This window comes from Salvelinus fontinalis, chromosome 1 (genome assembly GCF_029448725.1).
Source record: "Salvelinus fontinalis isolate EN_2023a chromosome 1, ASM2944872v1, whole genome shotgun sequence".
Classification (NCBI taxonomy): domain Eukaryota; kingdom Metazoa; phylum Chordata; class Actinopteri; order Salmoniformes; family Salmonidae; genus Salvelinus; species Salvelinus fontinalis.
In genome coordinates, this window is record NC_074665.1 from 68,197,847 (window position 1) to 68,223,414 (window position 25,568).

The following is a 25,568-nucleotide window of genomic DNA, read 5'->3' on the forward strand; positions in this document are numbered from 1 at the left end:
ACTATGGCATAAGGGAACGATGAGTGGAGCAGATAAGAGGCAAGCCGTATTGTCGATTTAAGACATTAATGAGCGAGCTAAGACGGACGTAATCGATATGCCCATTTGTTAAACACTTTTGAAATGGACGACAGAATTCAGAACATGGGCTGTTCTTACAGTATTCTCCCTGTACACCAAGTCAGAACCGTAGGATAAATAACAGGGGCATATAAGCAGACAATGAACGCTCTTACAATATTCAATGACATTTCTCTAAAACATGCTATAGGCTAAATGTGCACCACCAAGTCAGAACAGCAGGCTAAATTCTGAGGGGGAGAGGGACCAAATGCTTAGGCTGAGATATATATATATATATATATATATATATCCTGCCATATTACATCCTTTATGCAACAGCATACAAGATGTATTTTTGGACTCACTGTTGTGCTGTGCTCACTTGAACAGGAAGATCGGTCCTTCTTTGTGACAAAAGTCAAAGTCTGTCAGTCTCTGGATTTATGGCGCTTTCAAGACAACAGGAACTCAGGGAAAACAACTAGGTTGAATCATGTCAGTGACCTTCAGCAGTGGTGTAAAGTCCTTAAGTAAAAATACTTTAAAAGTAGCCTACTAAGGTAGTTTATTTGGGGTATCTGTACTTTACTGCTTATATTTGACAACTTTTACTATACTACATTCCTTAAGAAAACAAGGTACTTTTTACTCCATTTTCCCTGACACCCAAAAGTAGTCATTACATTGTGAACGCTTAGGGCAGAACAATGGTTCAATTCACACAAACACGGACTCACTAAACACAAATGCTTCGTTTGTAAATTGTTGGAGTGTGCCCCTGACAATCTGTAACTTAAAAATAAACAAGAAAATTGTGCCGTCTAGTTTGCATAATATAAAAGGTATTTTAAATGACTTATACTTTCACCTCATACTTAAGTATCAAAATTAAATGTAATTGCTAAAATATACTTAAGTGTATTAAAAGCGAATACTTTTAGGCTTCTACTCAAGTAGTACTTTTTACTGGGTAGCTTAATTTTATTTTAAACGCAGCAAAAAAAGAAACGTCCTCACTGTCAATTGCGTTTATTTTCAAACGTAACATGTGCAAATATTTGTATGAACCTAAGGTTCAACAACAGACAAACTGAACAAGTTCCAGACATGTGACTAACAGAAATGGAATGTGTCCCTGAACAAGGAGGGGAGGTCATAATCAAAAGTAAGACAGTATCTGGTGTGGCCACCAGCTGCATTAAGTACTGCAGTGCATCTCCTCCTCATGGACGGCACCAGATTTGCCAGTTCTTGCTGTGAGATGTTTCCCCACTCTTCCACCAAGGCAACTGCAAGTTCCCAGACATTTCTGGGGGGGAATGGCCCTAGCCCTCAGCCTCCTATCCAACAGGGACTGAGATCCAGGCTTTGCGCTGGCAGAACACTGACATTCCTGTCAAAATCACGCACAGAACGAGCTATATGGCTGGGATCATGTCAGGATGTCTTCCCTGTAAAGCAGTGTTGAGATTGCCTGCAATGACAAGCTCAGTCCGATGATGCTGTGACACACCGCCCCCTCCACATTGATCCGGTTCCAGAGTACAGGCCTCAGTGTAACGTTCATTCCTTCGACGATAAACGCGATTCCGACCATCACCCCTGGTGAGACAAAACCGTAACTCGTCAGTGAAGAGCACTTTTTGCCAGTCCTGTCTGGTCCAGCGACGGTGGGATTGTGCCCATAGGCGACATTGCTGCTGGTGATGTCTGGTGAGGACCTGCCTTACAACAGGTCTACAAGCCCTCAGTCCAGCTTCTCTCTCAGCCTATTGCAGACAGTCTGAGCACCGATGGAGGGATTGTGCGTTCCTGGTGTAATTCGGGCAGTTGTCGTTGACATCCTGTACCTGGTGTGATGTTCGGATGTACCGATCCTGTGCAGGTGTTGTTACGTGGTCTGCCACTTTTAGTCAATTGGGTACCTTTCCCACTACGGATGTTTAGGTTGGCGCTCTCACCTTACGCAAGAAACCATGTTTGTATTCGGCTTTTAACTCAAGGATTATGGTGACAAATGTATTGGCTCAATAACAATTAATTTGTCTTGGCTAGCTCTGAAGGAGCAAAGCTGACAATAGATAGGCTCTCGCAAGATTTGCTTGAATAACAGTTCATAACAAAACAAATTTGACATTTTTATTAGCCTTCACCTGGAGCATTTACAAGACATCTTGCGAGACTAATTTATCAAGCTAATGGGACACCCTTTATCGAGCCATGAGACTCTTCCATCAACACTGGGTACAACAGAGGACTAAACCACAGTTTGGGGGGGGGGGGGGTAGTGGAACCAGCCTGATCGATAATAAAATGTTAAACAGCGATCAGACTGGTTACACCAGGCTAGGGATGGAGGAAGAGGATAGTATTGGTACATCAACAATGGTAAGAGACCATAAGACAGAGGGAGAGAGATGGGATGATCAGATCTGCCACCACAGCAGTGATTGCCTGGTTCTGGTCTGTAAGAATAAATCAAACGGCAGCAGCACCAAGTCGATAACAGGGCGGCAACGGCACCGGGCACCGCAACACCCCCGCCAGCCACTGCACTGCCACCTCACCATCAGCACTGCGTCGCACCTTAACAGCTAACCAGCAATACTCAACTGCTACACAACTGCGCCTAGTGCACAAAAGATGACACAAGAGGGGATTAGAATTCACAGGAAAGTAAATGCATACCAGAGACTTTTTATATCAACAATATACACTGAGTATAGAAAACATTAAGAACACCTGCTCTTTCTATGACAGACTGACCAGGTGAAAGTATGATCCCTCATTGGTGTCACTTGCTAAAGAAACATCGATCAGTGTAGATGAAGGGGAGATGGGTTAAAGGAGGATTTTTTAAGCATTGAGACATGGATTGTGTGTGCCATTCAGAGGGTGAATGCGCAAGATAAAAGATTTAAGTGCCCTTGAACAGGGTATGATAGTAGGTGCCAGGCACACAGGTTTGTGTCAAGAACTGCAACGCTGCTGGGGTTTTAATGCTCAACAGCTCCGTGTGTATCAAGAATGGTTCATCACCCAGAGGAGATCCAGCCAACTTGACAACCGTGGGAAGCATTGGAGTCAACATGGGCCAGCATCCCTGTGGAACACTTTCTACACCTTGTAGAGTCTATTCACTCACGAAATGAGGCTGTTCTGAGGGCAAAGGGGGAGGTGCAACTCAATATAAGGAAGGTGTTCCTAATGTTGTGTACTCAGTGTACATACATACATAAAAAAACAATATCTGCACTCCTAGTTAGGTTAGCGAATTACATAAAATGTTAAATATTTTTGATACAATCTTGGCTTATATGGTTTGCCTCTACATGTTGCTGGTTTTGCTTAGAAAATAACAGAACATTTTCTTTAGGGTAACTCTGCTAAATTCAACTCTCCAAAAGAACATCAGTAACTCAATACGGGAATCCTTCTGTAGAGAATTAGACTACTAAATAAGGGCTTCAATAAATAAAAGGGGGGGCTACTTCATAAGATTAATTTGATTTAAAATACAACAAACCTGCACTAACAATGAGACAAAATACAGTTCACCTGAAAACATGTCCTTCACTCTAGTCAACGGCATTACACGCATTGGTAAATATATAGTACAGTCTATTTCTGGGCAACTGAAACCAAAACATTTAAGACCAAGTCACAACCTTTTGGTCAGTATTCTGTTAGGCGTAGAGAGGTGTCCACTGGCAGACTTAAGCTCTGGTCGACGTCCACAGAGAAGAAGTCTCAATCGTCTGACATCTGGAAAGAAAACAAGACAAGCTGCATTGGTGGAGGTCAAAGGGTAGGTTGCTAGTTTGACACAACCAACTGTTCTCAATCTAAAATCAGAAAACACCCCTTAACCATTCCACTGAGGGCTCGTCAGTTGTCCACGTTACTGGCATAGAACAGAGTTCCTAACAACGTAGGATGTCTTCACACTACAAGGGCCCCCCACCCACAGCTACCACTCAATTTGTTCCTATTTTTACTCAGGCATTTATTGGACAACAAACCTTGGGGTCCTCCCCCCTGCACCAGTGAGACCAGACACACATCGGTACAGCCAGCAGCATTCTGTCTGTGGTCCTGTGAACATACAGTACCTCACCAACTGACAGCACGGACCACCGCACCGCCCTGCTCCATAGCAACCGCCATCGCCCCCCACCAACAGCCTCAGGCAGGTCGCGTCACAACACACTAACTGCTCTTACACTGCCATCTGCCACACCCCCACAGCCTCTCGGTTTGACAACAGGACACCGCAGCTTGGAGGAGAGAATTCCACATATAGGTAAACGAATGTTTGATTTTAGCACCCCGCAATAAATATACCCAATCTCAAAAAAAAGAAAATATATAAGCCTTGGCACATTTTATAAATGTTGTAAACAATTTTGGCCAACTATACCCCTGACCTGCAGATAACATCCACCCCAAACCAATGTTAGCTGATGTGACAGTTTGGTTGTGGTTAAAACATTGGCAGACACCCACACACTGTTGATTAGATCTGTGGGCACATTCAGTGTGCACTGCAGATATCCATCTCTATTTCCTGACTTTACTTTGTGTAGCTTGCACGTTCTACACACAACTTAACGTTTGTTTTGTACACTACTTACATTTCCAGTTTCCTCTACAACACCAAGTAAAATGCCAGGGTCAGGATTCTGAAGTATTGACTGGTACACTGCAACTCTGGTGACTAAACACTAATATTCAAAGGACTATTAAGGTTGCAGAACACTGTCCAACTGCATTTGAATTTAACCTGTCCTGTAGTGTCCTACCATAGAGTTCCTATAATTGTTCCTTACGTAATTATGTGCCCTACATTCAGCAAACTATACTCAAACCATAGACAGACTGGTGCCCAGAAGCCAGTTTTAGCATGGGCAACACCATTGAGGAATTGTATCACTTTGTAGTCAACCGGTTGGGACTAATGGTTTAAGGATCACATAATTGCATCCAGGTCAACAGCAAATTAATTATACTAGTGAGCAAACATTCTATAACTGCAGGTGGCAGCAAATCACCAACCGTTCAGTTTGTTTACTAACTCATAGTAGAATAAAAATGTATGGAGATGGCCTCAATGGCACTGCACATGCTCTCACAGACACCATAACAGGACAGATGCAATGCGGCATCCTATAACTATCTCTATGACTCAAACATATGAGGCTGTCTGATGGTCACCCCCATTCTTCCATGCCCTGTGTACCGTCTTACTGGGTCTGGGTTGGAACTGTTGTTACTAAGACTCGGTTCCGTTGTCATCGGGGGATTTGGGCAAGCTCTTGGACCTCGACCGTGAGCCTCTGTTAGAAGGCGGGGTGCGGCTGCGGGACCTTGATGGGGACTTGCTCTTGCGGGGTGTGCGGGACTTGGAACGGGACCTAGAGTAGGAACGAGACCGTGAGCGGCTGTAGTCGCGGCCACGACTGCGGTTCCTGCTTCGGGAACGACTGTGTCTTCGCCGGCGGGGGCTGGCCGAACGACTGGGGAGGGTCAGAAGAAAATGTCATGTTTAGCTAGATAAAATTAACTGCAACTTGGTTTATACAAGTCTGTTTTTTATTGACTAATTAGAGATTTGCAATTGCAGCTTGCAAAATCAACTGATAACGTAATAGCTAGCTAACTTGCCCAAAGGCCATATCATGTTGCTTCATCTTACCATCCAATAGGAATTTATGTAGCTGGCTATATCCCCCGTGGACTGGTTTTTACAGAACAATTTCCATTCAGACTACAAAGGTTTTAGTTCCTCTTTACCCGCCTTATTGCCATTAAATAGAGTTAAGAAAAACAACACCTTTGCAGCCTGAATGGAGAATATTTTATGTACAAAATCGGTCCACGGGGATATGTGTATGCCGCTGAATACATTGCCTTTGGATTGGTAAAATGAAATACCTCTATCGCCATCTGCCGGCCTATGTGCTGTCAACTAGCTACGTTAAGTTAACTATAAAAAGTTAAACTAGCTAGCTAAAGTAAAAACTATTGCACATTTAGCTGAAATTGGCCAGTATATTGTAGTTACATCAATATTACAATTGCTAGATACACTTGGCTAACTACAATGTTAACTAAAACTGGAATCAGAGGTTACCTCCTGCGCCCGTAGCCTCCGTGCCTCCTTGGGGGTCCACTGCCGCCTCGGCGCCCGAAGTGGGAGTCTGGTGGACGGCCATATCGCGCCATCTGCACTCGCAGTTCCCGCCCATCGAGCAAGGCCCCGTCCATGGCGTCCATCGCGTCTTCAGCGTCGCGCTTATCGTGGAACCGCACAAAGGCGAAACCGCGGCTCTCCTTGGTGTACCGATCGCGGGGGATGTACACGTCTCCCACCCGGCCATACTTCTCGAAAACTCGGCGTAGGGTCTCAGGCGAAGTCCGGTACGTGAGATTGTCCACTTTGAGCGAGGACATACCCTCGACATCGGGCGGAGGCCTTCCGTAGCTCATCTTTGCTCCCCAAAAATGAGATAGCCAGACGAAGATTAAAAATCGTTATTGTAGACTAAATTTGTTTTTGTTTTGCTGATTTGTATTCCCAACTCACCCCGTTCTCTCAGCTGCTCGCATATGAAATGGCGGCTCAGGAGCTTCCTTTTTGTGTTGGCTGGTAGGCGGGTTAATAACTACTCCGTCTTGGAACTACAGCGCGCCGTAGCGGATTGGAGTGGCAGAACAGTTAGAATGCTAATTGACCGTATCAAGATGAAAATAACAACAGAAACCACGTTTCCATCCAGATTTTATGCCAGTAAGGCATACCATATTTTAAAAAATCACGGCAGCTGTGATGGAAACAGTACATTTCGTTACAATGTTATAAATGCTGACAGATGATTTGCTTGTTAGACATGGTGGGATCTTTTTGTGTCAGTAAAATGAATGATTCGAGAAATGGTGGTGGAACGCCTAATGCACAAATACTTATATAATAACCATCATATCGAAGTAAACTTGGAGTCTCACTATGATATGTTGCTGCATATAATTGTGAAAACTGTCTGGTTCGTGTAACTCTAGCTACAGTAGGTTTTCTTCCAATTGGCAAGAGATTTTCATGCGAATATTCTAAAAATCCGCATAAAGAATTAGACCCTCGATATTTATTGGAAAGGAGCAACAGTATAGCTTCCGTCCCTCTCCTCGCCCCTACCTGGGCTCGAACCAGGGACCTTCTTGCACACATCGATAACAGCCACCCTCGAAGCATCGTTACCCATTGCTCCACAAACGCCACGCCCTTGCAGCGCAAGGGGAACAACCACTTCAAGGTCTCAGAGCGAGTGACGTCACCTATTAGCGCGCACCCGCTAACTAGCTAGCCATTTCACATTGGTTACATAGGCACTTTGTGATCTAGGCTTCCCTAACAACCATAGCCGCGAGAAGTACGGGTGCTGAAGCACCCCCTGATAAATCAGAATACAAATTTGTTTGAGTTTTTTAGAAAATATTGTTTTCAACAGAATTAGTGCACTGGGCCTTTATTACTACTGTATGAGGAGACAAAAAAGTTGCTTTTGGAGGTTTGGCTACACTAGACTAGCTATGTAGGATGCTACCAGTGTGTATCATGTTCTAACACAAAACAGGCCTATATATTTATTGTCGAATTGTATATCAATATTTGTGTAGCCTAAGCTGATTGTTTATCTATTTCTTTCTAAATGTAAAAGATATATTTGACTTGATAGATAGATAAATATAATTACGCAACTTGCATTGCATTATTAAGCCATCATCTGCTGTAGCATGGCAGTGATTCCCACGTTTGGGGAAGGTCAAGTTATAGCAAACCAGTGGGAACTGCTTGCCTGCTGAATTGTACTGAGCAAAACCCATAGCAGAACCCATTGTTCGGATTTGTGCATGACGTCATGGGTAGCCATTAGATTTGTTCTTTGGGGCAAGAGCATGGAGAGCATGAGCACAGATAGCCATCAGCCTTGGTCGAAAATATATGTAATCTTCAACCTAGCCATCAGCATCCCAGCACAGCCATACAAATGGGAGAGAAGGAACAGAAAATATGTGGACCATTATATGGTGCTCAGGGCCGGCCCTAGTCGAGTCGACCGCTTAGGGCCCCACGGCCTCAACAAAGTAAAAAATATATATATTTAGGAACTCAATTGGCAGTCTCAACGTTCTGTTGAGTGTTAGAATACTAGAATACACAAGGTGCAATTTTGAAATGTGGTTGTGTATCAGCAGTTTTCATGTAAGCTAAAAATGTTTTGACTCGTTAACATATTTTTAGGCATGCTTTGTAAGTGGCCGTATTTGTTGAGAGTCCTGTACCAATTTAAGTGATATGTGTAGTAGTTCCCTAACAATTACATTTATATAGGGGACTGATCCGAGTGGCAGCAGGTCTTAAACGTTTAATGGTTGAATATTTAACCATGACCATTTGATCTGTTTTGCCCTGGAATCACAGCCAATTTCAAAGCCTTTGTTTAGGCCTATAGAAGTGCAAGTGATATAAAACACCTAGTATTCATTAGTGGTGCGGAAACAAAGCTTCCTGAAGCATTGAGTCTTTCCAGACATTTGTGTCGAAAATAGGTTCTTTACTTGAGGCTTTGATCAACAAAGTTTACACTAGTGGCACCTGCATGTCAAAAGAATTCAGAGCAGAGAAATTATTATAGATGATGTCCCACACTCCATAGCGCATGCACAGTGTAGCTTTTTTGTCTTCTACCGAAACCAATACCAAACCAATCAGGTGGTTGTTAGATGAAACAAAGCATCAGACATCATTGATCACGTGCTTCTGATAAAGTGATACAGGCTTCGGCACATGGCTTTGAAGTACACTGCTCAGCAATTTCGACGCATACCTTCAAATTATTTTGAAGACCAGTGTATCCTTAACTTAAATAACATTTTCAGTAATGGTTACAGAGATGTTTTACTTGCTATGACAGTGATATGTGTTTTATTAATCAACCTTGGTTGAATGAGCCCACTAAATAACCAAAATGTAAATGTCATTCAAACTTTCGACTGAGTTATATGGCATTTGGTAATTACAATTATATGCTGTAATTGTAATTAGAACTGGAAATTAGATTACAGTATCTGACTTGGTACTGTAAATTAGATTGCAGTAACATTTTTGGTACGGTAAAAATAGATTAGGGTAGAGTTGGGATAGAAGTAACACTTTTAGATCTTTCCTCTTTACTCAGAGTTTGATAGAGCTTCTCGGGGCTCTTATTTCTGGTTTGTAATAATATTACCTTCAACAAATGTACTATCAGCCATAATTTCATGTTTGTGTTGATTTGAGTAATCAAATTATATTTGTCACATACACGTGCTTGTTATTGCTATAAGTTCGATATATATGAAAATGAACCATGAGAAAATCCACATGTTGCCTTACAATATGAATCAGACTAAAATGGGTTACATTATAGCTATATTAACCATTATTTCCTGATTCACTTTCATGGCAATGGAGTAGGAGATGTTTTTCACCATTTTCAATTACTATTCTACCCGAATCCATCATGCCTTACCAATCAGTTGCGCTCGAGCTATTCTTGTCAGAATTATTCAAGGTAGGCCTAATTAGTTGAGACCCTGGCTTGGAGGAGCCAAAAAACTCCTCAGACGAGACATGTGACATTGGTTAGTGGGACGCTTCTGGTTAGCTCTCTTCTGAGCGCCCTCATTCAAGCTGCACTTGGCCTTTGGTTTGGCCTTTGGTCTCACTTAATTTATTTTCTCCTCTTCCAGGGCACACTTACTGTAACAGGTGTATCATTGAGGATGGCAGTCGATCTTCTCCTTCGGCCCTTTATCACATCATTCCTGGGCCCATCCTTGGGAAAAGGTCGGACAGACGCAGAGCTGAAGTCCTCAGAGGTGGATTGGACTTGGACCTGCTGCTGGAGATCTTCATGGATCCACCTGTACCCGAATACCGAGACCTGTTCCGGGACCCGAGTGGGTCTGGATCCTGAATTCTAAATAATGTTACGGGTCTGGGTCGAATCTGATATGATTGTCACGGTTTTGGGTATGTGTAATTTTAACTGACTTTACTGGAAGGGCCCGCACAGTTCCAAATGCAACTGCTGCAGAGAAAGAGAGACATTTTATATTTTATGCTGCTTCTCTTGCTTTTCATGAGAGTGTTGCTTGTTGTTGGCCAATCATAAGTCATCAAAGCGGCAATAGGCTACAGTCATAGACTTTGTCGTTCAGTTCCAAGAACTGGGAGCGGTTTGTTGGGTTGAAACTGGTCGTCCTTGACAGACTTGTGGCTTGATGCTGGCGGATGAAGAAGCTGGGGTGACTTTGGCGGAAAGAGGTGAACCAATCCTTCCCAGACATTTCCTTGGTGTCTCAGGTCTCAGGATACTTGAAGCGATAGTGTTTGGCAAGCTGATATGCACATTTCCTTACCTAAATAACAAACACAACATTTCCTTTAAAAAAACAAACATTTTAACCTTTTAAACATAATTTATTTTTATTGTGAGTATGCCCTTTTGGGCCATTTCTATTGTGTAAGACTACCTCTTCAAGTAAATATCTGCAGCCCTTAACAGATACTCCTTCAGACTCCTCTCCTGCTCCTCACTAAATACTTTGTGGGCTCTGTAGGCTGGCATTCGGGCATTAGGACTATCCTTCAACCTCCTACAGTATCTTGAGAGTGTAACATGGCACACACCATGTACCGTTGCTGCACCCCAGGCTGACTGGACTCCTACCAGCACTTCTGGGAAGCTCTTTCGTAGGTCTCTGGATGAAACCTCGCTCTGTCTGTTTTGACCCTATTTCTGGGCATGTCCTGTCAATATTCTGTCAAGAAAGAAGTGAAACACAAATGAAAACACATTCTAAGTTATTGCAGGGCAAAAGAAACGTTCTGTTACTTCCGTCTCACCCCTCTCTCCTGTAACTTCTCCTTGCAAGCATCCAAGACTAGCTAGCACAATACTTCAAACCTATGCTGTCATTAAGTCACTAGATGGGTTAAGAAAATAAAATATGTTTGGAAACGTAAAAAAATAAACACAACTCTACAAGTGAAAAAAAACTTCTGGGTCATTCTTTTTACTTTACCTCGCTTAAAACAACCTTCAAATGTTGACGCAGCGTGCTGATATCTTGCAAGGAGGTCATCTTCTGTATTGGGCACGTGCATGCCTTATTACAAAATTCAAGTTTCTTGTAATTTGAGAAAATGGGCGTGGTACTTTCATCCTGGCTCTTCCCTACAGTAGCTGTACTGTAAAATAAATTCGCTTAAACTGCCGAAATTTTTCTACGCCTAATTAGATTTTTTTTGGGGGGGGGGGGTATCAGGAATCTTCAATTATTTCTCTCCTCTGTCAAGAGGGGGGCCACTAAAATGTTTTGCCTGCGATGTGAGGGACCATAGGGCCTCCAAAAGGCTAGGGCCGGCCCTGACAGTGATACATAGTGAGAGACCTCGTTTTCCCGAAACGCGCTGAATTGGAGCGAAGAATGCGTCACGAAGTGAATGGATAAATTGCTTTGCTATTAAAGGGATGCATACTACTGCTTTTCTGTCGGAAAACAAACCATCGATCAGTTTTGGCGACAACACCAACCCCACTGGGCTTTGGATAAAGCAGACAAGAACAACAACTAATCCCAGAACGAGCACAACTAGGCTATAGCTGCCACCGGCAGGGAACCAAGGACATAAACCGAGATTTAAAAAAATGGAAATGGCAACACGAACTGGATTAAATGAAAGGGGGTAGAGGGGTTTTAGAGAAATAGCGAATGTTTTCTTGTTATGTTCGTTAATTTGAGCTTTTATTTTATGTGGAAATGGGAGCTTTGACCAGCAGACAGAACGCAGGAGTGGAAGAGGTCGATATACCATCCACCTCGGTGTACCGCTATCCACCTAAATCTGGTAGGTGCCTGTTCCCCATAGACGACAGTAGCCTAACAGGAGCGAACCTATTCAACCCACAGCATATTCCAGGACAGCCTATATCTGCCTTCTCGGTTTGGGAAAAAAGACGTAGGGATATATTATTAGGATATTATAAGGCCTATTTATTAATATTCGATAATTATAGGCCTATGACTTATTTGTATTATCTATTATTTAAATATAATGATGAATCACAATCATTACATCAGAGGACAAGGTGTTCGGTACCCCGTATGCCCTGCATCCTGTCCGCACCTATAGGCCTCAGTGCTAGGGTGGCTAAATGTGGATAGAAAACATCAGCAATAGAGCGTTCATGAAAAAACTGGTCTACCAGACATCGAGTGCCAATCATATAATTGTCGTGTTTGAAACACACATGGAAAAACACGAGGCCTATGTGATGTTGGTCGGGTCAGTATCAGCCTGACCACCAGCCTCCCAGCAGAATGACGCTGAAAAGCATTATACCACATTCATTTTTTACAATTCCAATTAAAATAGGAAAAAGGAGCAAACTGAAGATTGCAGGGGTGTAGTGCTGCTGCAGCGCACTCAAGCGTCGCTTAGACACTTCTCACAATGGTGCTCCATTAGGTCTAGATCAAAGCTGAATCAATGTCTGTAAAGTCACAATGTTTTATTTGTATTCTACATAACATAACCGAATAGCATAGTATAACGTTACTGTTGAACCAAAAACACCACCTAATTTCTTATGAGATGTAGGTTGATTAGCCGAGTGAACAAACAAAAAATATGCGCCAAAATGTAAAGCTGCAATATGTAACTTTTTGAGTGACCCGACCAAATTCACATTAGAATGTGTTATATACATGTCATTCGCATTGAAGCAAATCTAAGAAGCTGATCTGTTTCATGTGCACTATTTTTATGCTTCTCGTTCTTAATTTTTTGCATCTTTTACTTGTAGTTTTGTACACCAGCTTCAAACACCTGAAAATACAATATTTTTGGTTATGTAAAATATATTTCACAGCGGTTTAGATGGTACAATGATTCAGAAGGGGACGGGGGGTGCAACTCAATATGAAGGTGTTCTTAATGTTTTGTACACTCAGTTGATAAAAAACAAACGTACTATTGTGCCCCTCAGTGACTTGCTAAGAGGAGGAATTGCCTCAATGAAATCGCAGGATTTCACAGCATACATTTTAACAGCACAAGGTAAATGGACTCTACTGGGGCGCTCAATTGTGTCTCCCAATGAGTCTTTCGCTCCAGACGGCTTTCTTCCGCACATGAAACTAGATCTGCTCTTTCAGCTACAGATGGCGCTAAAGCAAAAAGGTCATTGTAATTACCTTGTAAATAAATCATCGTAACAGTTATGGGAGTCTGGGACCTGATATACTGGACATCGATATCCAACAACAGTCGAAGGACAGAGTGATACACAAGCTAGAACCTTCTCATCGTTGATCTGGTAGGACAAAAAAACATAACTGTGGCTGGCCAACTTGATTGTTTCTACTATGCCATGGTGTTCATCATGTTCTATTGTAGGTGATAGGGCGACGTGTTGTGTGGATTAAAACAGCATAAAACCGGGTGTATCACAAAGCATGATCAAATTAATTAGCGAGCTGCAGTAATTTTGAGAAACATTGAGAGGTACATTTTCTGGGTGAAATTAACTAGTTATCTACCTTTGATAAGGAGCAATTTCAAGTCTATCTAAACTAATATCGTTTTAACTCGGAAATATGAAGTTATTTCAGAATGAAAGTGAACTGGCTAGCGCATCATGCTTTGTGACATTATGTTAGCTATTCCCAGTAAGATAATGTGTTTTCATTTATTGCATCTGCATGCGTTCATGAGCTGGCTGCTCTTTCTAAATGGTAAATAGTATGTTCTAATCTGTTCAAAACAGTGCAGAAATGGTCATTCGGTTTATGATATCCAAAAGTGAAATATGAGTATTTATGCTGCTGTTCAAATGCACAGATTGCTTTATATATCTTCTGACTTCGCCCGCCACTGGTTAGGCCTACACTATAGGCTGAGATCATTCAAGAAGATCTAAATCCATATTCCCACGAAACTGATGGAGATCAAATGATTGGTATGCAGATGCAGTTTAGACATTTCACCGGTTTTAGAATATGATGAATGATTATTCGCTATTGACAGATGTCTTTTTGAAATTAGCTAAGCCTAATTTTGTGTATGAGGGAATTAAAATAAATAATTGAGACAATATGTGTGGGCGTAGGCAGATGTTGCATTTGGAGGATGTATTATATGCATATTTTCTAAAATATGTGGTTAAGACATTTCTGATCTAAGATCAGTGGTTAGAGGCAATGTCTACTCAACCTATTCCCCGGAACCAGGGTTGGAACACCTGGACCTAGTTCAATGAGCTCCTGTAACTGTCCTCTGTTCATGTAAAAGGGGAGGAACAGAATTGGGCTTCTGTGTATATGAGGAGGTGGAATCTTTGGGATCAGGTTTGCTCAATTCCTCTTCCTGTTCCCCACAGGAAGTTATTTTGCTAGCCACTTCATCATGGGCGGGGAGAAGTTTGACTCCACCCACCCCGAGGGATATCTGTTCGGAGAGAACACCGACCTCAACTTTCTGGGAACCAGACCAGTGGTGGTACGGATTGTCACAGTACACTACACTACACTACACTACACTACACTACACTACACTACACTACACTACACTACACAGGACACTACACAGTATAGTACAATACACAGTACACTGCAGTACTCTACACTACACTACACTACACTACACTACCTTCTAAGTCTCCAGCTACAATACCGTCTGTCTAATTCTTAAGACAAGCTTGTGGATGATGACTATGATAATGATGATGATGATGAGGGCAGCTCAGCTTTGTCCTCAAGAGGGGGGAGTCTACATTATGACCTGGCTATGATGCTCAGAACAGTCTGAATTCCAGTTCTAGAGAGCACAGCACATACTAGAAGGGAACATCCATTTGCTATATAAACTCACTCCACTGTGTGTCAAACACTCATAAGGGAATAGTTGTAATGGGTCCCGAATGGCACCTTGTTCACTATAGTGCACTACTTTTGACCAGAGCCCTATGGGCCCTGTTTAAAAGTATTGCACAATATAGAGAATAGGGTACCATTTGGGCGGCAGGTTTTGTTCCAAATACCTCCGATTGCAATTCTCATCATCTCTGCTGTATGGACAAGGGGAATACCATAGAATCCTGAGACTGGGGGTGTGGTATGGAGCGATTTCAGTGACGACAGGAATTGTATTTGAATTTCATAATTTTGAATTTGTATTAGGAAATTGAATTTAAATGTCATGTTTTTAAAATTGTAATGTACACATTTAATCATTGAATTTGTAAATTGAACTTGTATTTCATGAATTGAAGTGGAAATTAATGAATATTGCATTCATTTAAAAATTATATTTAAATTCAATTGAATATTCAAATTAATTTATATATTTATATAGGCCTGTTCAATTTCATTATGGTAGATATTGCATTAACTGTCTGTGTATTAAGTTTACAAACTATAATTTCAAGTTTATCAAAGTTTCATATATTCAACTTCTCAGATGCATTCAGATTCAGTTTTCAAATTCAGTTCTTTAAATTCAGATTTAAAACCAGAGACGACATCCTGGTACTTTACCACCCAGGAAAGGTAGAGGACAGCAGATAGAATCAAACGCTTCCTTTGGTAAACAGAAACTGATGGCGGTTTCTGAAGCCAATGTGGCATGTTGAATAAATGCTCTTCCAGTGAATTTGGCTCTAGCATTTGAAATGTTTTGGCTATGAACTACTATGACCCCATTCCTGAAACCTAACACTCTCCGGAACATGGACATGCCTTCTGTTTCCCTCTATGATGATGGCGGGATGCGTTAGAAGGGAGTTTCACACAAAAACTAAATTTGACCCCCATTAGAATATACACTGCTCAAAAAAATAAAGGGAACACATCCTAGATCTGAATGAATGAAATATTCTTATTAAATACTTTTTTCTTTACATAGTTGAATGTGCTGACAACAAAATCACACAAAAATGATCAATGTAAATCAAATGTATCAACACATGGAGGTCTGGATTTGGAGTCACACTCAAAATTAAAGTGGAAAACCACACTACAGGCTGATCCAACTTTGATGTAATGTCCTTAAAACAAGTCAAAATGAGGCTCAGTAGTGTGTGTGTGGCCTCCACGTGCTGGTATGACCTCCCTACAACGCCTGGGCATGCTCCTGATGAGGTGGCGGATGGTCTCCTGAGGGATCTCTTCCCAGACCTGGACTAAAGCATCCGCCAACTCCTGGACAGTCTGTGGTGCAACGTGGCGTTGGTGGATGGAGCGAGACATGATGTCCCAGATGTGCTCAATTGGATTCAGGTCTGGGGAACGGGCGGGCCAGTCCATAGCATCAATGCCTTCCTCTTGCAGGAACTGCTGACACACTCCAGCCACATGAGGTCTAGCATTGTCTTGCCTTAGGAGGAACCCAGGGCCAACCGCACCAGCATATGGTCTCACAAGGGGTCTGAGGATCTCATATCGGTACCTAATGGCAGTTAGGCTACCTCTGGCGAGCACATGGAGGGCTGTGCGGCCCCCCAAAGAAATGCCACCCCACACCATGACTGACCCACCGCCAAACCGGTCATGCTGGAGGATGTTGCAGGCAGCAGAACGTTCTCCACGGCGTCTCCAGACTCTGTCACGTCTGTCACATGTGCTCAGTGTGAACCTGCTTTCATCTGTGAAGAGCACAGGGCGCCAGTGGCGAATTTGCCAATCTTGGTGTTCTCTGGCAAATGCCAAACATCCTGCACGGTGTTGGGCTGTAAGCACAACCCCCACCTGTGGACATCGGGCCCTCATACCACCCTCATGGAGTCTGTTTCTGACCGTTTGAGCAGACACATGCACATTTGTGGCCTGCTGGAGGTCATTTTGCAGGGCTCTGGCAGTGCTCCACCTGCTCCTCCTTGCACAAAGGCGTGAGGTAGCGGTCCTGCTGCTGGGTTGTTGCCCTCCTACGGCCTCCTCCACGTCTCCTGATGTACTGGCCTGTCTCCTGGTAGCGCCTCCATGCTCTGGACACTACGCTGACAGACACAGCAAACCTTCTTGCCACAGCTCGCATTGATGTGCCATCCTGGATGAGCTGCACTACCTGAGCCACTTGTGTGGGTTGTAGACTCCGTCTCATGCTACCACTAGAGTGAAAGCACCGCCAGCATTCAAAAGTGACCAAAACATCAGCCAGGAAGCATAGGAACTGAGAAGTGGTCTGTGGTCACCACCTGCAGAACCACTCCTTTATTGGGGGTGTCTTGCTAATTGCCTATAATTTCCACCTTTTGTCTATTCCATTTGCACAACAGCATGTGAAATTTATTGTCAATCAGTGTTGCTTCCTAAGTGGACAGTTTGATTTCACAGAAGTGAGATTGACTTGGAGTTACATTGTGTTGTTTAGAAATTCCAGGGCTGATTTATTGTAGATATTATAAGGTTAACATGTGACTGACTGGGTTAAGAATGTGTTAGCCTGTTGAGCTAAAACCTTAAACATTGGTCCTTTGACTTGGTTTTGTCACGCCCTGATCTGTTTCACATGTCCTTGTGATTGTCTCCACCCCCTCCAGGTGTCGCTTATTTTCCCCAGTGTATTTATCGCTGTGTTTCCTGTTCCTCTGTGCCAGTTCGTCTTGTATGTTTCTAAGTCAACGAGCGGTTTTCCCGTTCTCCTGCTTTTTGCGTTCTCCTTTTTCTATTCCTCCCGGTTTTGACCCTTGCCTGATTCTGGACTTTGTACCTGCCTGCCTTGACCACAAGCCTGTCTGCCACTCTGTACCTCCTGGACTCTGATCTGGTTTTTGCCTGTCCACGACCATTCTCTTGCCTACCCCTTTGGATTAATAAACATTGTAAGACTCCAACCATCTGCCTCCTGTGTCTGCATTTGGGTCTCACCTTGTTAGGTTTGGTCTCTTCAAGGAGGAGGTAAAAGGGGGGAGAAGTGTAACACAGGTAGTTTGGTAACCACATTCATGTGACGAGTAACTTGTCTGAAAAGACCTGAAAAGTTGCATTATCTGGTGCACAGGAGACCTGGGTTAGACCCTCATTAGCCAAACTAACACGTATTCATGTCTCAGCCAAGGTTGCTCATCTGATCCCGCAAGCTTACATGAATGGTTCACTACGACCTGGTTCGAACCCAGTCAGTAACAAGATTAAATAGGGAGTGGAACGGCTATCCATAGAAGGGCTATGACAGGGCCATTCAACTATATTCCTATGAGGGGAACAGAAAGCACATCCATGCTCCAGAGGATCTTAGCTTTCAGGAGTGGGGTCATAATAGCTTACAGCCAAAGCGGTTCAAACTCTCTCTCTCATATCCTGCTATATGAGTCATACTGCCCTCTCTAAGCAGATGGCAATGCAGACCCACATCTCCCTACCCCACTTAGTACATTTCTCTCATCTGTCCCTGAGTTGTTAACTGTGATCTGCAGCATAGGTCTAGTCCCCCTGCACTAGATATGTATAGCCTATATTATGTGTGTCCGTGTGTGTGGCTGGACCTCGACAGCTGTTTCTATAAACACTCAGGCCTGATATATTGGGGATTTAAACAGCAGTTTACTGCTGTAATACAGTCATTTTCAGACTGCAAAGAGAGAGGGAAGGGAGTGTTTATGTGTGTGTGTGCATGAATGCGTGTGTCTTCCCTGTACTGAAAAACAGCCTTGTCATTCCTACTCTACAGATCCCATAGCAGAATTTTCCTGGTGTGTGTGCGTTTTAATGAATGCCACAGTATTCAGTATAATAACAAATCTGGGCCCAGCAGGAGCCTTTCCTGTTAACCACCCACAACTTTCTTCTTACACAGAGTCAGCAACAAAAACACAGTTTGTGCAAAGATTGTGTAAAGTACAGTAAAAAAAAATGGTGTAAAGAAAATATATCTAATGTTTTAATTGGGTATGCAGATAGAGTGTGCAAGCTTTTGTTCCAGCACTAACACACCTGATTCAACTGATCAAGGGCTTGGTGATTAGTAAATCAGATCATGTGACTCTTTTGTTGTTGATATTGTTGTTGATGTGACCTTTTGTGTTTGGTTCCTTTACAGTTCCCCTATGCAGCCCCGCCACCTCAGGAGCCAGTGAAGACGCTACGAAGCCTTATAAACATCCGTAAGGATACGCTGAGGCTTGTACGGTGAGTATCTCTCACAAAACACATAATTGATTTGTAGTTTATATCCCTTTTATTATTATTATTTCACTTATGCTTAGTCTGTGTTTTATTGCACTAGTCCAACATCTCCACTTATCCCCCCCAGAACCAAGTCGAGTAGCTGGCCGGAGGCTTTCGCAAGCTTTGGTTCTGGGTCCTGTGATTACTCCCTTTACTCTTACTATGCTAATTGTAACAGTGTGTAGATGATGCTAGCTGTGTTTCGGTGTGGTATGGCAGGTGTAGTGACTGCCTGAAGCTGCCAGGGGAGGAAGTGGCAGGGAAAAGCAAAGCCTGTTACAGCATAGAGTTCACCTTCGATGCTGACACACAGGTGGCCATCACCATCTACTATCAAGCTATAGAGGAGTTCCACAACGGAGTGCCAATGTAAGTCTGTGTGTGTGTGTGCATGCTTGTGTGTTTATCTTTCTGCACTCTTAGAAAAAAGGCTTCCAAAGGGGTTCTTCCTCTGTCCCCATAGGAGAACCCTTTTTGGTTCCAGGTAGAACCCTTTTGGGTAACAGAACAGGTTATACTTGGAACCCAAAAGTGTTCTACCTGGAACCATAAGCGTTCTACCTGCATCCAAAAAGGGTTCTTCAAACGGTTCTTTGATGGGGACAGCTGAAGAACACTTTACGGTTCTAGATATCATCTTCTTTTTCTAAGAGTGTGTATCTCTCCTATAGTTACCTTCCCCAGGACAGCTCTCTCCAGTCAGAAATGGTGCACTTTAAGAGAGGAGTCTGTCAGCAGTTCTGTCTGTCCTCGCACTCCGTCAACCTGTCAGAGTGGGCCGATGAGGAGGTATGGGCTGTGTGTGTGAGCGTGTGAGTGTGTGTTTATTCATATTAATAGGAAGTAAGTGTGTGTTTCAGTGTATAACCTATCTTTATCTCCCTCTTTTCTCTCTCTTCCTCCACTCTCTCGCTCTCCCTCCATCTTACTAGTTGCTGTTTGACATGGATAAGGATGTGTTTCCCATGGTCATTCAAGCGACAGTAGACGAGGGGGAAGATCACATGGGTCACTCCCATGTTCTTCTGGCCACCTTTGAAAAGGTAAGGAGCTTGGAGTTGGATGTGCTGTAGTATTGCAAGTCAAGTGTTCAATTAATTTAAAGTTTGTCTATCATGTTTTGAGATGCAGTTGACTCTGGATTTAAAAGCATCCCACTGGGCACAAACTGGTTGAATGAACGTTGTTTCCACATTATTTCAACACATAAATACACTGAGTGGAGTCATCAACATAAAGGAATTTGGGGAATGTTTGTCTTTTTTTCATTCAACTTTTAAAACCCAGTGACGTGGTTAAATGTTATGTTGATTTCACGATGAATTGATGTTAGTTGACAACCCAATAAAATGTCAATCAAAACTAGACGTTGAACTGATGTCTTTGTCCAGTGGGACTGGATTGGTATAAGCATTGGCTAAGTATCTACTGTTTGTTCCACAGCACATGGATGGAAGCTACTGTGTCAAACCTCTGAAGCAGAAACAAGTGGTGAGTTTGTTTCCACCAAGTTCTCCTCTTCTCTCTCTCTCCTCCTGCTCTCATCTCACTCTGAACTGTACCTTACCACCCCTTTTTCCTGCCTTGCTTACCTATTTCCCCTCTCTCTTCCAATCTCTCGCTCCCCCTTTCACTATCATTCCTGGTATGTTTTATACTGAAACCTTCTCTCTCATCCCCAACATGTTTCCTGTCCTCTCCAGGTAGATGGAGTGAGTTACCTTCTTCAGGAGATCTACGGCATCGAGAACAAGTACAATAGCCAAGAATCAAAGGTACACAGCTGAGAATTTGGTTGTTTAGGGACTACACTGTAAAGGGGTTCCTGGGAATTTGACAGTAGCTTACAGACAGCTCAGTGGAAAGTAAAATGATGTATGTCATATTACAGTTCACCTACTGTAATATAAATAGGGTATCAAAGCACAGTACAATACTGTAAAATTTACCTTATCTTACTGTAAAAAAAGTACATCGGAATAAATGAATGAATGAACGGAAGGGATGAGTTTGCTTTTCACAGTATTTTACTGTAATTACAAGGGATTGGTGCAAGCAGGTTGGATGCTAGGTGAAGTGTTTACACATTACAGCAGGTTTATTCATGAATATTTGGTGTTTATATCACTTGCACTTCTAGAGGCCTTCACAAAGGCTTCCAAACTGGTAGTGACTACAGGGCAAAACAGACCAAAAGCACATGGCAAAATGCTCAACCATTTAAGGTTTAAGACTTGTTGCCACTCCAATTTTTCCCCTATACCAGGGGTTCCTAAACTGTGGGGCGTGCCCCCAAGGAGGGGGCGGCAGGGGGATTCGGGGGTGCATCATACTCATGAGTAGTGCATCATCAGTTTTCCTCTTATCATGTCAGTCATTGCACATCTTAGAGAGCTATTTATAACTTTTCAGAAATGTTCCGATCAACTACCCTATGTCAGCTAAAAAAATGTAGCTAGTTTTTGTAGGCCATAGATTTTGTAGTAATGTTCCTGTCATTCAAATATCACATGAATACACATTAGACATGGCAAAATGTATAGCATTATAAGAAAATTTGCTTTAAAACAGCAAAAATAAGCTTTAACCCTTTCTTCCCACCAACAAGAGGGATGTGAACAGCTTGAGTCATGAACAGTGCTTGTGCCCATAGAAATAGACTTGGCAGCCACCAGCACAGGGGGGCGCGATGTTCCCCAGTGCTGGAAGGGGGGCCTGAGTGAAAAAGTTTGGGAACTATATCATGTATCCACTAGTGGTCAAAAGATTTTTGTCATTCCAAGGATATGGTACAGTAATGTCTTCTGTGGGGTAGAATTAGAGTACCAATCGAAATACAGCAATTCCACAACATTTTCCCACAATGCACCATCATTTACAGTATGCTGCACTAAAACGTTTCAGAGTATTTTACTGTTGATTATACCCAAAATTACCGTATAATTTACAGTTTTATGTTACAGTGTAGTGACCACAACACTTTTTGTTAAAAAACTTTCCAAATCACTCTCTGTAGAATTGATTAGAGTATTCATGAGTTGCATGTTTCGTCACAATATTGTTTTGAACATTCGTTTTGGACTGATGCTCGACAGAGCATTCTACTCAATGCATTGTCAATTAGCGCTGAAGAATATTTCATCGAAAGTGCATTATAGTGGCTTGGAAATACAATGACATTCAAAGGAAGGCAAATAACTAGTAGGAAAACCTCTTCTCATCATTTTGATGTCTCCAGATTGACTTTATATGCAGTATAACATTAGCTAGCTAGCTAAGATTGAGCTGAGGCCCCCGGTTTTAGCTAGCTAATGTTAGCATTGCTAGCTATTTTTGACAAACTTTGCTAGCTAATGACATTTCCATCTGGCTATTTTATGACATGATAGTGCTGGCAAAGTTGTTTCCTATGAATATGCAAAGGAATTTATTTTTACAATATTGCTTGCTCAAGCTACCATACTGCTCTGTGAATGTAAATGATTTATTGATGGATTGATTGATTTATGTATTGATTCATTGATTATGTTGGCCCCAGGTTGTGGATGATGAGATCAGTGATAACAGTGCGGAGTGTGTGGTGTGTCTGTCGGACGTCCGCGACACACTCATCCTGCCCTGCAGACACCTGTGTCTCTGCAATGCCTGCGCCGACACACTCCGCTACCAGGCCAACTGTTGCCCCATCTGCAGACTGCGTGAGTCTATGTTTATGATGCTACATAAGACCTTTGTAAGCCATATGTTGGCATTCCTAATACCTTCATAGCAATACTTAATAGATGCTTAGGACCTTCATAGCAATACCTACAGTAATACATGCTCAGTTATCAGGCTAACTGCTGCCCTATCTGCAGACTGTGTGAGTCTATAATGCTGCATAAGACCTTCACATCAATACTTAAGCATGTTATAATGCGTCTTCAGCGTTCCGGGCACTGCTGCAGATCCGAGCAATGAGGAAGAAGTTGAGTCCTCTCTCTCCTGCCAGATTTAACCCCGTCATCACCTCCCAGATCTCTGACTCAGAGGAACACTCGGTAATATGTACACATACACACACTTTAAAAAATATATATATATATACATACAGCAACATCCAAAAGTTTGGACACAACTACTCATTCAAGCGTTTTTCTTTATTTTTACTATTTTCTACATTGTAGAATAATAGTGAAGACATCACAACTATGAAATAACACATATGGAATCATTTAATAACCAGAAAAGTGTTAAACAAATCAAAATATATTTTAGATTTGAGATTCTTCAAAGTAGCCACCCTTTGCCTTAATGACAGCTTTGCACACTCTTGGCATTCTCTCAACCATCTTCACTCAACCAGCTTCACCTGGAATGCTTTTCCAACAGTCTTGAAGGAGTTCCCACATATGCTGAGCACTTGTTGGCTGCTTTTTCTTCACTCTGCAGTCCAACTCATCCCAAACCATCTCAATTGGGTTGTGTAAGGACAGACGTTGGGAGACGAGAAGCAAGTACAGGGAGTGAACATTTAATAAATAACGAGCATGAAACAAAACACAGACAGGGAAAACAAAACAACATTAATGCTGACATGGGGAACAAACTGAGGAGCAGACAGATATAGAGGGGGCAATCAACAAAGTGAAGAAGTCCAGGTGTCACGTTGGTATGAAGAGATTCGGGAGACAGGCACAGGAATACGTAATATTTTATTTTAATTAAGCCCAAAGTACGGTGTGCTGTGTAAAGCCACGGGGACGAATACCATACAAACACGTAACAAAACACAGGGTAGAAACCCAAAACAAAAGAGCGAGGAGTACCTCGAATAAATAACACATGCGCACAATGATTAACACACGGGACGAGACCCGTAATCATCTGCACAATCCGCAAAAAAGGCAAAACACACAGCACAGGTACTCACAGGCACCAACGGACATAGTAACAATAAACAACAGCCCAATGGAAACCAAAGGGCACATATATACAAATACAATCAGTGGAAATAGGGGACAGGTGTGCGTAATGAAAGTTACGGAGGGATCCGTGACACCAGGTCCAATGAAGCGATGATGCACATAATGATGGTGACAGGTGTGCGTAATGATGGGCAGCCTGCGCCCTTGAGCACCAGAGAGGGGGAGCGGGAGCAGGCGTGACAGTACCCCCCCCCCGTCCCACTTGGGCGGGCCTGATGGCCCGGCCGAGGCGTGGGAGCCCGACGAGTCGGCTGAGGCGTGGGAGCCCGACGAGTCGGCTGAGGCGTGATGCGGGATGGGAGCCTGCCGAGCCCGCTGAGGCGTGGGAGCCTGACGAGGTGGCTGAGGGGTGGGAGCCTGACGAGTCGGCTGCACCCCCGGTTCCTTCGGCAGCGGCACCCGGACCCGACGTCACCAACCAAAACAAAAAACAAAACAAACTCCCTGATGCTTCCAACATTGGTGTCAGCATTTTGTAAGGACAGATGCTGGGAGACAAAAGTAAGTAAAGGGAGTGAACATTTAATAAATAACATACATGAAACAACACACAGACAGCGTCTGGACAGGGAAAACAAAACAACATTAATGCTGATACGGGGAACAAACTGAGAAGCAGACATATGTAGAGGAGGCAATCAACAAAGTGAAGGAGTCCAGGTGAGTCCAATGAAGTGCTGATGCGCATAATGATGGTGACAGGTGTGCGTAATGATGGGCAGCCTGGCCCCCTCGAGCGCCAGAGAGGGGGAGCAGTAGCAGGCGTGACAGGTTGAGGTCGGGTGGCTGTGGAGGCCAGGTCATTTGATGCAGCACTCCATCACTCTCCTTCTTGGTCAAATAGCCCTTACACAGCCTGGGGGTGTGTTGGGTCATTGTCCTGTTGAGAAACAAATGATAGTCCCATTAAGCGCAAACCAGCCATGCTGGTTAAGTGTGCCTTGTATTCAAAATAAATCACTGACAATGTCAGAATCAAAAATCAAAAATGTGTACTCATCATACCAAAGGTCAAATTTCCACCTGTCTAATGTCCATTGCTCGTGTTTCTTGGCCCAAGCAAGTCTCTTCGTCTTATTGGTGTGCTCTGGTAGTGGTTTCTCTGCTGCAATTCGACCACGAAGGCCTGATTCACGCAGACTCATCTGAACAGTTGATTTTGAGTTGTGTCTGTTACTTGAACTCTGTGAAGCATTTATTTGGGCTGCAATCTGAGGTGCAGTTAACTTTAATAAATGTATCCTCTGCAGCAGAGGTAACTCTGGGTCT

At 43.0% G+C, this 25,568-nt stretch overlaps 2 protein-coding genes across 10 annotated transcripts in view; one reads left to right on the top strand and one right to left on the bottom strand.

Moving 5' to 3' along the window:
* Positions 1-1,076: 1,076 nt before the first annotated feature.
* LOC129860533 (serine/arginine-rich splicing factor 2-like) lies at positions 1,077-6,712 on the bottom strand. Of its 2 annotated transcripts, none has more exons than XM_055931021.1 (3): positions 6,197-6,712; positions 5,303-5,579; positions 1,077-3,828 (listed from the first exon to the last, which is right to left on the bottom strand). In XM_055931021.1, the coding sequence occupies exons 1-2, from the start codon at positions 6,550-6,552 to the stop codon at positions 5,336-5,338; spliced, it is 600 nt and encodes a 199-aa protein (XP_055786996.1). In that variant the 5' UTR covers positions 6,553-6,712; the 3' UTR covers positions 1,077-3,828; positions 5,303-5,335. The 2 variants fall into 2 exon arrangements, with proteins under 2 accessions (XP_055786996.1, XP_055786987.1); XM_055931012.1 differs by having other exon boundaries at positions 2,189-3,828; positions 5,311-5,579.
* A 4,780-nt stretch (positions 6,713-11,492) lies between these two features.
* The window catches only part of LOC129860553 (E3 ubiquitin ligase RNF157-like), a 36,009-nt gene continuing 21,933 nt past the window's right edge, over positions 11,493-25,568 (top strand). For 4 of the 8 annotated variants that reach the window (XM_055931057.1, XM_055931065.1, XM_055931082.1 and 1 more), the window contains exons 1-10: positions 11,493-12,016; positions 14,550-14,668; positions 19,205-19,293; positions 19,552-19,701; positions 20,004-20,121; positions 20,265-20,375; positions 20,776-20,823; positions 21,036-21,107; positions 22,871-23,030; positions 23,260-23,372. In XM_055931057.1, coding sequence (XP_055787032.1) covers positions 11,929-12,016; positions 14,550-14,668; positions 19,205-19,293; positions 19,552-19,701; positions 20,004-20,121; positions 20,265-20,375; positions 20,776-20,823; positions 21,036-21,107; positions 22,871-23,030; positions 23,260-23,372 — 1,068 coding nt within the window. In that variant the 5' untranslated portion in view covers positions 11,493-11,928. The remainder of the gene's footprint in view (positions 12,017-14,549; positions 14,669-19,204; positions 19,294-19,551; positions 19,702-20,003; positions 20,122-20,264; positions 20,376-20,775; positions 20,824-21,035; positions 21,108-22,870; positions 23,031-23,259; positions 23,373-25,568) is intronic. The other 4 variants (XM_055931108.1, XM_055931090.1, XM_055931099.1 and 1 more) reach the window with 2 other exon arrangements.